At 58.1% G+C, this 12,918-nt stretch overlaps 1 protein-coding gene across 1 annotated transcript; it reads right to left on the reverse strand.

Moving 5' to 3' along the window:
- Nucleotides 1-3,101: 3,101 nt before the first annotated feature.
- LOC310887653 (uncharacterized protein) lies at nucleotides 3,102-11,452 on the reverse strand (the record flags this gene model as incomplete). The annotated part of the gene is made up of 3 exons (XM_083813802.1): nucleotides 9,769-11,452; nucleotides 8,395-9,371; nucleotides 3,102-3,126 (listed from the first exon to the last, which is right to left on the reverse strand). The coding sequence occupies exons 1-3, from the start codon at nucleotides 10,567-10,569 to the stop codon at nucleotides 3,102-3,104; spliced, it is 1,803 nt and encodes a 600-aa protein (XP_083669928.1). The 5' UTR covers nucleotides 10,570-11,452.
- Nucleotides 11,453-12,918: the final 1,466 nt, after the last annotated feature.

Genomic DNA, 12,918 nt, shown 5'->3' on the forward strand with positions numbered 1-12,918 from the left:
GACGGTCACCTTCGCTGGGTCTGCGAGGGGCGGCAGCCCCTGACCCTGTAGCGTCTACTGCCTTCCGTCCCAGTCGCACAGGTGCGGAGACAGCGTCTGCTACTGGCCATGGGTGCGTGCGCGTGCAATTTATACTGTGTGCGGGCATGACCTCACAATGGAGGGCGGGGCACCATGACGTCATATGGAGATGGGCGGTGTGCCTCACATGGGGCAGCATGACGTCATATGGAGTTGGGCGGTATGGCCTTATATGGAGTTGGGCGGTATGCCTTATAAGGGGCAGCATGACCTTATATGGAGTTGGGCAGTTCCTTATATGGGGCTGGGCGGTATGGCCTTATATGGGGCTGGGTGGTATGGCCTTCCGTGGTGTTGGGGTGGTTGGCCCCCCATGTTGGTGGGATGTTTGGTCGCCCATTGCCTTGGGGTGTTTGGCATTTCATGGTGTTGGGAGGTGTGGTGTCGCGTGGTGTCAGGATGTAAGGCCTCATATGCTGTGAGGATGAATGGCGTTCCCATTAGGCGTTCGGCTAAATCGCCTTCTTTTGTCCTGTAATCATAGAGTCATAGCAAGGTGGAAGGGACCCACAATGCTCAGCAGGTCCAACTCCTGGCTCCACACAGAACCACCCATTACTCACAGAATCACAGAATCATCTAAGTTGGCAGAGACCTCCAAGATCACCGAGTCCAACCTCGGACCTAACACTAACAGTCCTCCACTAAACCATATCACTAAGCTCTGCCATGTGTCTGAGATCATTGTCCAAACGCTTCTTGAACTCTGGCAGCCTTTGTGCCATGCAACCTTTCAGCGGGAGCTAGTTCCAGAGCCAGACCACATTTCTAAGTAAGGACACATTTCCTGATATTCAGCCTGAACGTCTCCTCTTGCAGCCTCCCGTTGTTGCCTCTGGATGTTTTCAGAAAAAAAAAAACGAAACAAAAACCAAACAAACCAACCAGCCCTAAGAGCATGTTTGTGGAGCAAACCATCAGTTCAGAACAGTTTTCATTTTGGAATAACATAGCCATGAAAAGCACGGTCGTGTTGTGTGTGGGGTTGTGTAAAGGCTCCCCAAGGGAGTTCGGGTGTACCCAAAGGCTTCTGTTGGGAGCACTTTTGGATGGGAGAAAGTGGCGCCGTCCGTGTTGTCTTGGGTCCTACTTAGGGTTCGGCTCAGTGTTCCGGTTAGGGTTACGTTTCGGGTTGTTTGGAAAGAGAGAAGGCGCAGAGTCCTGTTGCTTGTGGGGTTGCGTAAGGGGTCCCCAAGGGAGTCCAGGTGTACCCAAAGGCTTCTGTTGGGAGCACTTTTGGATGGGAGAAAGTGACGGCGTACGTGTTTTCTGGGGTCCTAATTAGGGTTAGGGTTAGGGTTACCTCAGCTACACGGGGGCCTTTTAGGGTTAGGGTTAGGCTTAGCCTTAGGGTAAGGGTTCCAGTTAGGGTTAGGGATAGCTCCGTGGGGGCATTTTAGGGTTAGGGTTAGAGTTTCAAAGGTGGGCTGCGGCCTTGGCCCACGCTGACAGCAATATCCCCAAACACCGCGTTTTGTCACAATAAAGCTAATAAATAATAATAAAAAGGCGCACAGAGCCCTGCCCCGCTGCCCGGGAGAGCCTGGCAGTAACGGGAGGAGTGGTGGCTGCGGTCTTGGCCTGTACTGACAGAAATATCCCCAAAACTCTGCGTTTTGTCACAATAAAGCTAATAAATAATAATAAAAAGGCGCACAGAGCCCTGCCCCGCTGCCCGGGAGAGCCTGGCAGTAACGGGAGGAGTGGTGGCTGCGGTCTTGGCCTGTACTGACAGAAATATCCCCAAACCCATGCGTTTTGTCACAATAAAGCTAATAAATAATAATAATAAGGCGCACAGAGCTCTGCCCCGCTGCCCGGGAGAGCCTGGCAGTAACAGGAGGAGCTCCCCCTCGGTGTGGTGGCTCCGGCCTCTGAAGGGTTTGGGCGCCCACTGCCCCGGGCTGTGACAAGTCCCCGTGACACGAGCTGGTGATGGGGGGCTTCCACAAGCCGTGAAAGGGGCCCCGCAGGCCCTGTGGCCCTCCAGAGTGCCCCGAGGAGGTCTGAGGCTCTGCAGGGCCTCGCTGGGGGTCTCTTTTCCGTCCCCAGAATCAGAGGTTGAGGGAAGGGAGCTCTGAGTGCGCCTGTCCCAACCCCACCTCTGGCAGGGCCACCCAGAGCAGGTCCCCAGGACCGCATCCAGGTGGCTTTTGAAGGCCTCCAAGAACTCGACCGCCTCTCTGGCCAACCTGTTGCAGCGTGCAGTTAGCTGCAGGGCAAAGAAATGCTTTTCCATTTCTATAAACATTCTGGAGAAGAATCACCTAGGCCAGGTTCATCATTATCCACAGTTTATTGATTTTTGAAACCCTCGGCACCCCCATCCCGATCTTCTTCCTCGTCCTCCAAAATGGGTGACAGACAGAAAGGGTAGCGGGAATAACTGTTTCCTGCGCTGGAGGTTTCTTCTTCCTCTTTTGGCCCATCACACAGCTCCTCCAGGAAGGCTTCTGCAAGGGGCTCTTCAGCCAGCGCAACGGGACAGATTGGCCCATCCCACAGCTCCTTCAGGAAGGCTTCTGCAAAGGCCTCTGCAGCCAGCGTACCGGGAAAGATTGGCCCATCACACAGCTCCTCCAGGAGGGCTTTTGCAAGGGCCTCTTCAGCCAGCGCACGGGGACTGATTGGCCCATCACGCAGCGCCTTCAGGAAGGCTTCTGCAAGGGGCTCTTCAGCCAGCGCACCGGGACAGATTTCTTTGTCCGGATCATCCCCGGCTTCGCCACTGCTGCTGCAGCTGTCGGTGGAACTCTCCTCATCATCTGTGTCCAGAAGGAGATCCCTTAGCTCTGGAGGCACTGGCGTCAAGGTGAGGTCATCGAGAACTTCTTCCACCAGATTGGAGGGGACGAACCCTCTTCTGCCGTCCGTCCGCTCTCCTATATACCAGCCGTCCTCATCCATCTCCCCAACGACATAAACAAACTGTCCTGCGGTGAGGGGAAGCTCTAGCTTCGGCTGCTCGTTGGGACTATCAGCAGGGTCATAGCTGTACCGAGCCAGGAATTTCCGAATCCTCAATGGTCCTTGTCCCACTGGAACCTGCAGGATGAAGGACTCTTGCTGCGTTTCCGCTCCTTGGGTCTCATCTGCAGCGTCCTCCTCTGAAGGAAGGCAGGGCCCTGGGCTGTCCTCTGCCGACTCGGATTTGGAGGTGACTGTGTGGGTGGTACCTGTGGTAGTTGGTAACTGTGGCAGATGGGTAATGGCAGGGCTGGATTGCTCGCTTTTCAGCTGCTGCAGTTCCTCAGCGAGCAGCTGGAGTTGTTCAGTTTGGTGGTGGCACCGATCTTCCAGGTCAGCCACCTGGGCTCGTAACATTTGCGAGGCTTCCTCGTGCTGCCTCTTCCCTTCTGCCTGAGCCCTCCGCAAGCTCTCGAGCTCCTGCTCTTCCTTGTGGAGCGCTAGCTGTGCCTCCAGGTGTTCTCTCTCCAGCTGTGGCCCTCTGTCTGCAACTTCCTTGAGCGCTTGCAGCTGGCGCTCTGCCTCTTGCAGCTGGGCCTGAAGCTTGCTGACCTGTCGCAGGGCGGAGTTTTGCTCCTTTGCCACTTGCTGTAGCTGCCTCTTCAGGTCAGCACTTTCAGCTTGGACTTCCATCGCTGAGTCCACCTGCCCTCGGAGGCGAGAATTTTCTTCTTCCAGTCTCTTGTTTTCCTTGCTCAGCTGCGTGAGCTGGGCAACCAGCACCTCCTCCCTTGGGCTGGGGGCACTCTCGCAAGGTGGCGGCGCCTCGGCGGAGCTCTGGCTGGGCAGAGGCCCTGGAGTCTTGCTGGCCTGGTGGATGGTCTCCTGCAGGGATCTGCATTTCTCCTCCAGCTGCTCGGTAAGTGCCACCAGTTTTTCTGTGGCTTCCTGGAGCTTCTGTACCTCCTGGCACGCTTCCTGGGTGCTTCCCTCTCTCACGAGGCATTTCTTTGCCTCCAGGGCCTGGCGTAGCCTCTTCAGGTCGCTCAGGGCACGCTGGAGGCGGGTGTGCTGCTTCATCATCCCGGGGCACGTGCTGCCCGGCAGCACCAGGTCTTCGTCGGAAGGCTCTGGCACCTGCAAACACCAAATCAGAGCAAAGGTTGGCTTGGAAGGGAGCTCAAAGCCCACCTCGTTCCAGCCCCTGCCATGGGCACCACCCCTGCCCCCAGCCCAGGCCGCCCCCAGCCCCGTCCAGCCTGGCCTTGGGCCCCCCCAGGGATGGGGCACCCCCAGCCTGCGCTGGGGCCTCGCCGCCCTCCCGGGGAAGGATTTCTTCCTTATACCTGACCCAAACCTGCCCTTTTCTGCTTCAAGCCGTTCCTCTGATCCCCCCACTGCACTCCCTGACAAAGAGTCTCTCCCCAGCTTTCCTGTAGCCCCCTTTAGGGACTGGCAGGCCGCCCTGAGGTCTCCCCGGAGCCTTGTCTTCCCCAGGCTCAAGACGCCCAGCTTCCTCAGCCTGTTTCCTCACCTGGCCGTGAGCGTCCTTCACAGGGTGGCGGCTGCTGCCCTGCTCTGTGCTGCAGCTTTCCTTGGCTCCCTGCTGAGGTGTGTTCTGGGAGGACGGAGCCTGTGTTGGCTTCTTTGGCTGTGCCTTGCCCCAGGGCCCTTCTCTGTCTTCTCGGCCCGTCGTCCCCTGGCTGTCCTCTTGCTCTCCCTCGAAGCCCGCCACGATGTATTTGATGAAGAGCCTCTTCTCCAGCTCCAGCTCATGCTGGAGGTAGCGGATGCGGGCGGGCTGGTCCCCGTGCGTCTCCCAGCGCAGCTCCTTGAGGACATCCTGGAGCTTGGCGTGGGCCGCCCTGTTGCTCCTGCAGGGCCTTCGCAGCTCGTCGGCCAGCTGCCGCTGCAGCTCCCGTGCTTGGTGCAGGGCAGCGTCGCGCTCCTGCTGCAGCATCTCCTGCGCCGCCAGCAGCTCGGCCTCCTTCCACCGCAGCAGCTGCCGGGTCTCCGCTGCGCGCTGCTGCCACTGCAGCTCCTGCAGCCGCTGGATGTCGAGGGCCTGCTGCTTCTCCCACTCACACTGCAGCTGCTGGACCATCAGCTGCTGCTCCCTCTTTGCCGCCTCCTTCATCTTGGAGATCTCAGCGGCGAAGTGGCGCCGCAGCTCCTGGTTGTGGAGCCGCTCGCCATCCAGTTTGGCCCGCAGTGCCTGCAGCTCCTGCCGGCGCTCCTCCTGCTGCGCAGGGTTGCCGGGGAGCTGCGCTGGGCCCCGTCGGGGCGCGGGGCGGCTGGGCCCCGTCAGTCCCCGGCCTGCAACGTCCCGCACCATGGCCGCGGGTACAAGAAGTAAGTTTGTTGGCCTGTGACTGCTGTGGCCGTTGGCCACTGACGGTCACCTTCGCTGGGTCTGCGAGGGGCGGCAGCCCCTGACCCTGTAGCGTCTACTGCCTTCCGTCCCAGTCGCACAGGTGCGGAGACAGCGTCTGCTACTGGCCATGGGTGCGTGCGCGTGCAATTTATACTGTGTGCTGGCATGACCTTACAATGGAGGGCGGGGCACCATGACGTCATATGGAGATGGGCGGTGTGCCTCACATGGGGCAGCATGATGTCATATGGAGTTGGGCGGTATGGCCTTATATGGAGTTGGGCGGTATGCCTTATAAGGGGCAGCATGACCTTATATGGAGTTGGGCAGTTCCTTATATGGAGTTGGGCGGTATGGCCTTATATGGGGCTGGGCGGTATGGCCTTCCGTGGTGTTGGGGTGGTTGGCCCCCCATGTTGGTGGGATGTTTGGTCGCCCATTGCCTTGGGGTGTTTGGCATTTCATGGTGTTGGGAGGTGTGGTGTCGCGTGGTGTCGGGATGTAAGGCCTCATATGCTGTGAGGATGAATGGCGTTCCCATTAGGCGTTCGGCTAAATCGCCTTCTTTTGTCCTGTAATCATAGAGTCATAGCAAGGTGGAAGGGACCCACAACGCTCAGCAGGTCCAACTCCTGGCTCCACACAGAACCACCCATTACTCACAGAATCACAGAATCATCTAAGTTGGCAGAGACCTCCAAGATCACCGAGTCCAACCTCGGACCTAACACTAACAGTCCTCCACTAAACCATATCACTAAGCTCTGCCATGTGTCTGAGATCATTGTCCAAACGCTTCTTGAACTCTGGCAGCCTTTGTGCCACGCAACCTTTCAGCGGGAGCTAGTTCCAGAGCCAGACCACATTTCTAAGTAAGGACACATTTCCTGATATTCAGCCTGAACGTCTCCTCTTGCAGCCTCCCGTTGTTGCCTCTGGATGTTTTCAAAAAAAAAAAAAACGAAACGAAAACCAAACAAACCAACCAGCCCTAAGAGCATGTTTGTGGAGCAAACCATCAGTTCAGAACAGTTTTCATTTTGGAATAGCACGGCCATGGGAAGCACGGTCGTGTTGTGTGTGGGGTTGTGTAAAGGCTCCCCAAGGGAGTTCGGGTGTACCCAAAGGCTTCTGTTGGGAGCACTTTTGGATGGGAGAAAGTGGCGCCGTCCGTGTTGTCTTGGGTCCTACTTAGGGTTCGGCTCAGTGTTCCGGTTAGGGTTACGTTTCGGGTTGTTTGGAAAGAGAGAAGGCGCAGAGTCCTGTTGCTTGTGGGGTTGCGTAAGGGGTCCCCAAGGGAGTCCAGGTGTACCCAAAGGCTTCCGTTGGGAGCACTTTTGGATGGGAGAAAGTGACGGCGTACGTGTTTTCTGGGGTCCTAATTAGGGTTAGGGTTAGGGTTACCTCAGCTACACGGGGGCCTTTTAGGGTTAGGGTTAGGGTTAGGCTTAGGGTAAGGGTTCCAGTTAGGGTTAGGGATAGCTCCGTGGGAGCATTTTAGGGTTAGGGTTAGAGTTAGAGTTTCAAAGGTGGGCTGCGGCCTTGGCCCACGCTGACAGCAATATCCCCAAACACCGCGTTTTGTCACAATAAAGCTAATAAATAATAATAAAAAGGCGCACAGAGCCCTGCCCCGCTGCCCGGGAGAGCCTGGCAGTAACGGGAGGAGTGGTGGCTGCGGTCTTGGCCTGTACTGACAGAAATAGCCCCAAACCCATGCGTTTTGTCACAATAAAGCTAATAAATAATAATAATAAGGCGCACAGAGCTCTGCCCCGCTGCCCGGGAGAGCCTGGCAGTAACAGGAGGAGCTCCCCCTCGGCGTGGTGGCTCCGGCCTCTGAAGGGTTTGGGCGCCCACTGCCCCGGGCTGTGACAAGTCCCCGTGACACGAGCTGGTGATGGGGGGCTTCCACAAGCCGTGAAAGGGGCCCCGCAGGCCCTGTGGCCCTCCAGAGTGCCCCGAGGAGGTCTGAGGCTCTGCAGGGCCTCGCTGGGGGTCTCTTTTCCGTCCCCAGAATCAGAGGTTGAGGGAAGGGAGCTCTGAGTGCGCCTGTCCCAACCCCACCTCTGGCAGGGCCACCCAGAGCAGGTCCCCAGGACCGCATCCAGGTGGCTTTTGAAGGCCTCCAAGAACTCGACCGCCTCTCTGGCCAACCTGTTGCAGCGTGCAGTTAGCTGCAGGGCAAAGAAATGCTTTTCCATTTCTATAAACATTCTGGAGAAGAATCACCTAGGCCAGGTTCATCATTATCCACAGTTTATTGATTTTTGAAACCCTCGGCACCCCCATCCCGATCTTCTTCCTCGTCCTCCAAAATGGGTGACAGACAGAAAGGGTAGCGGGAATAACTGTTTCCTGCGCTGGAGGTTTCTTCTTCCTCTTTTGGCCCATCACACAGCTCCTCCAGGAAGGCTTCTGCAAGGGGCTCTTCAGCCAGCGCAACGGGACAGATTGGCCCATCCCACAGCTCCTTCAGGAAGGCTTCTGCAAAGGCCTCTGCAGCCAGCGTACCGGGAAAGATTGGCCCATCACACAGCTCCTCCAGGAGGGCTTTTGCAAGGGCCTCTTCAGCCAGCGCACGGGGACTGATTGGCCCATCACGCAGCGCCTTCAGGAAGGCTTCTGCAAGGGGCTCTTCAGCCAGCGCACCGGGACAGATTTCTTTGTCCGGATCATCCCCGGCTTCGCCACTGCTGCTGCAGCTGTCGGTGGAACTCTCCTCATCATCTGTGTCCAGAAGGAGATCCCTTAGCTCTGGAGGCACTGGCGTCAAGGTGAGGTCATCGAGAACTTCTTCCACCAGATTGGAGGGGACGAACCCTCTTCTGCCGTCCGTCCGCTCCCCTGTATACCAGCCGTCCTCATCCATCTCCCCAACGACATAAACAAACTGTCCTGCGGTGAGGGGAAGCTCTAGCTTCGGCTGCTCGTTGGGACTATCAGCAGGGTCATAGCTGTACCGAGCCAGGAATTTCCGAATCCTTAATGGTCCTTGTCCCACTGGAACCTGCAGGATGAAGGACTCTTGCTGCGTTTCTGCTCCTTGGGTCTCATCTGCAGCGTCCTCCTCTGAAGGAAGGCAGGGCCCTGGGCTGTCCTCTGCCGACTCGGATTTGGAGGTGACTGTGTGGGTGGTACCTGTGGTAGTTGGTAACTGTGGCAGATGGGTAATGGCAGGGCTGGATTGCTCGCTTTTCAGCCGCTGCAGTTCCTCAGCGAGCAGCTGGAGTTGTTCAGTTTGGTGGTGGCACCGATCTTCCAGGTCAGCCACCTGGGCTCGTAACATTTGCGAGGCTTCCTCGTGCTGCCTCTTCCCTTCTGCCTGAGCCCTCCGCAAGCTCTCGAGCTCCTGCTCTTCCTTGTGGAGCGCTAGCTGTGCCTCCAGGTGTTCTCTCTCCAGCTGTGGCCCTCTGTCTGCAACTTCCTTGAGCGCTTGCAGCTGGCGCTCTGCCTCTTGCAGCTGGGCCTGAAGCTTGCTGACCTGTCGCAGGGCGGAGTTTTGCTCCTTTGCCACTTGCTGTAGCTGCCTCTTCAGGTCAGCACTTTCAGCTTGGACTTCCATCGCTGAGTCCACCTGCCCTCGGAGGCGAGAATTTTCTTCTTCCAGTCTCTTGTTTTCCTTGCTCAGCTGCGTGAGCTGGGCAACCAGCACCTCCTCCCTTGGGCTGGGGGCACTCTCGCAAGGTGGCGGCGCCTCGGCGGAGCTCTGGCTGGGCAGAGGCCCTGGAGTCTTGCTGGCCTGGTGGATGGTCTCCTGCAGGGATCTGCATTTCTCCTCCAGCTGCTCGGTAAGTGCCACCAGTTTTTCTGTGGCTTCCTGGAGCTTCTGTACCTCCTGGCACGCTTCCTGGGTGCTTCCCTCTCTCACGAGGCATTTCTTTGCCTCCAGGGCCTGGCGTAGCCTCTTCAGGTCGCTCAGGGCACGCTGGAGGCGGGTGTGCTGCTTCATCATCCCGGGGCACGTGCTGCCCGGCAGCAGCAGGTCTTCGTCGGAAGGCTCTGGCACCTGCAAACACCAAATCAGAGCAAAGGTTGGCTTGGAAGGGAGCTCAAAGCCCACCTCGTTCCAGCCCCTGCCATGGGCACCACCCCTGCCCCCAGCCCAGGCCGCCCCCAGCCCCGTCCAGCCTGGCCTTGGGCCCCCCCAGGGATGGGGCACCCCCAGCCTGCGCTGGGGCCTCGCCGCCCTCCCGGGGAAGGATTTCTTCCTTATACCTGACCCAAACCTGCCCTTTTCTGCTTCAAGCCGTTCCTCTGATCCCCCCACTGCACTCCCTGACAAAGAGTCTCTCCCCAGCTTTCCTGTAGCCCCCTTTAGGGACTGGCAGGCCGCCCTGAGGTCTCCCCGGAGCCTTGTCTTCCCCAGGCTCAAGACGCCCAGCTTCCTCAGCCTGTTTCCTCACCTGGCCGTGAGCGTCCTTCACAGGGTGGCGGCTGCTGCCCTGCTCTGTGCTGCAGCTTTCCTTGGCTCCCTGCTGAGGTGTGTTCTGGGAGGACGGAGCCTGTGTTGGCTTCTTTGGCTGTGCCTTGCCCCAGGGCCCTTCTCTGTCTTCTCGGCCCGTCGTCCCCTGGCTGTCCTCTTGCTCTCCCTCGAAGCCCGCCACGATGTATTTGATGAAGAGCCTCTTCTCCAGCTCCAGCTCATGCTGGAGGTAGCGGATGCGGGCGGGCTGGTCCCCGTGCGTCTCCCAGCGCAGCTCCTTGAGGACATCCTGGAGCTTGGCGTGGGCCGCCCTGTTGCTCCTGCAGGGCCTTCGCAGCTCGTCGGCCAGCTGCCGCTGCAGCTCCCGTGCTTGGTGCAGGGCAGCGTCGCGCTCCTGCTGCAGCATCTCCTGCGCCGCCAGCAGCTCGGCCTCCTTCCACCGCAGCAGCTGCCGGGTCTCCGCTGCGCGCTGCTGCCACTGCAGCTCCTGCAGCCGCTGGATGTCGAGGGCCTGCTGCTTCTCCCACTCACACTGCAGCTGCTGGACCATCAGCTGCTGCTCCCTCTTTGCCGCCTCCTTCATCTTGGAGATCTCAGCGGCGAAGTGGCGCCGCAGCTCCTGGTTGTGGAGCCGCTCGCCATCCAGTTTGGCCCGCAGTGCCTGCAGCTCCTGCCGGCGCTCCTCCTGCTGCGCAGGGTTGCCGGGGAGCTGCGCTGGGCCCCGTCGGGGCGCGGGGCGGCTGGGCCCCGTCAGTCCCCGGCCTGCAACGTCCCGCACCATGGCCGCGGGTACAAGAAGTAAGTTTGTTGGCCTGTGACTGCTGTGGCCGTTGGCCACTGACGGTCACCTTCGCTGGGTCTGCGAGGGGCGGCAGCCCCTGACCCTGTAGCGTCTACTGCCTTCCGTCCCAGTCGCACAGGTGCGGAGACAGCGTCTGCTACTGGCCATGGGTGCGTGCGCGTGCAATTTATACTGTGTGCTGGCATGACCTCACAATGGAGGGCGGGGCACCATGACGTCATATGGAGATGGGCGGTGTGCCTCACATGGGGCAGCATGACGTCATATGGAGTTGGGCGGTATGGCCTTATATGGAGTTGGGCGGTATGCCTTATAAGGGGCAGCATGACCTTATATGGAGTTGGGCAGTTCCTTATATGGAGTTGGGCGGTATGGCCTTATATGGGGCTGGGCGGTATGGCCTTCCGTGGTGTTGGGGTGGTTGGCCCCCCATGTTGGTGGGATGTTTGGTCGCCCATTGCCTTGGGGTGTTTGGCATTTCATGGTGTTGGGAGGTGTGGTGTCGCGTGGTGTCAGGATGTAAGGCCTCATATGCTGTGAGGATGAATGGCGTTCCCATTAGGCGTTCGGCTAAATCGCCTTCTTTTGTCCTGTAATCATAGAGTCATAGCAAGGTGGAAGGGACCCACAACGCTCAGCAGGTCCAACTCCTGGCTCCACACAGAACCACCCATTACTCACAGAATCACAGAATCATCTAAGTTGGCAGAGACCTCCAAGATCACCGAGTCCAACCTCGGACCTAACACTAACAGTCCTCCACTAAACCATATCACTAAGCTCTGCCATGTGTCTGAGATCATTGTCCAAACGCTTCTTGAACTCTGGCAGCCTTTGTGCCACGCAACCTTTCAGCGGGAGCTAGTTCCAGAGCCAGACCACATTTCTAAGTAAGGACACATTTCCTGATATTCAGCCTGAACGTCTCCTCTTGCAGCCTCCCGTTGTTGCCTCTGGATGTTTTCAAAAAAAAAAAAACGAAACGAAAACCAAACAAACCAACCAGCCCTAAGAGCATGTTTGTGGAGCAAACCATCAGTTCAGAACAGTTTTCATTTTGGAATAGCACGGCCATGGGAAGCACGGTCGTGTTGTGTGTGGGGTTGTGTAAAGGCTCCCCAAGGGAGTTCGGGTGTACCCAAAGGCTTCTGTTGGGAGCACTTTTGGATGGGAGAAAGTGGCGCCGTCCGTGTTGTCTTGGGTCCTACTTAGGGTTCGGCTCAGTGTTCCGGTTAGGGTTACGTTTCGGGTTGTTTGGAAAGAGAGAAGGCGCAGAGTCCTGTTGCTTGTGGGGTTGCGTAAGGGGTCCCCAAGGGAGTCCAGGTGTACCCAAAGGCTTCCGTTGGGAGCACTTTTGGATGGGAGAAAGTGACGGCGTACGTGTTTTCTGGGGTCCTAATTAGGGTTAGGGTTAGGGTTACCTCAGCTACACGGGGGCCTTTCAGGGTTAGGGTTAGGCTTAGGGTAAGGGTTCCAGTTAGGGTTAGGGATAGCTCCGTGGGAGCATTTTAGGGTTAGGGTTAGAGTTAGAGTTTCAAAGGTGGGCTGCGGCCTTGGCCCACGCTGACAGCAATATCCCCAAACACCGCGTTTTGTCACAATAAAGCTAATAAATAATAATAAAAAGGCGCACAGAGCCCTGCCCCGCTGCCCGGGAGAGCCTGGCAGTAACGGGAGGAGTGGTGGCTGCGGTCTTGGCCTGTACTGACAGAAATAGCCCCAAACCCATGCGTTTTGTCACAATAAAGCTAATAAATAATAATAATAAGGCGCACAGAGCTCTGCCCCGCTGCCCGGGAGAGCCTGGCAGTAACAGGAGGAGCTCCCCCTCGGCGTGGTGGCTCCGGCCTCTGAAGGGTTTGGGCGCCCACTGCCCCGGGCTGTGACAAGTCCCCGTGACACGAGCTGGTGATGGGGGGCTTCCACAAGCCGTGAAAGGGGCCCCGCAGGCCCTGTGGCCCTCCAGAGTGCCCCGAGGAGGTCTGAGGCTCTGCAGGGCCTCGCTGGGGGTCTCTTTTCCGTCCCCAGAATCAGAGGTTGAGGGAAGGGAGCTCTGAGTGCGCCTGTCCCAACCCCACCTCTGGCAGGGCCACCCAGAGCAGGTCCCCAGGACCGCATCCAGGTGGCTTTTGAAGGCCTCCAAGAACTCGACCGCCTCTCTGGCCAACCTGTTGCAGCGTGCAGTTAGCTGCAGGGCAAAGAAATGCTTTTCCATTTCTATAAACATTCTGGAGAAGAATCACCTAGGCCAGGTTCATCATTATCCACAGTTTATTGATTTTTGAAAGCCTCGGCACCCCCATCCCGATCTTCTTCCTCGTCCTCCAA

Source organism: Anser anser (genome assembly GCF_964211835.1).
Source record: "Anser anser genome assembly, chromosome: 28".
Classification (NCBI taxonomy): Eukaryota; Metazoa; Chordata; class Aves; order Anseriformes; family Anatidae; genus Anser; species Anser anser.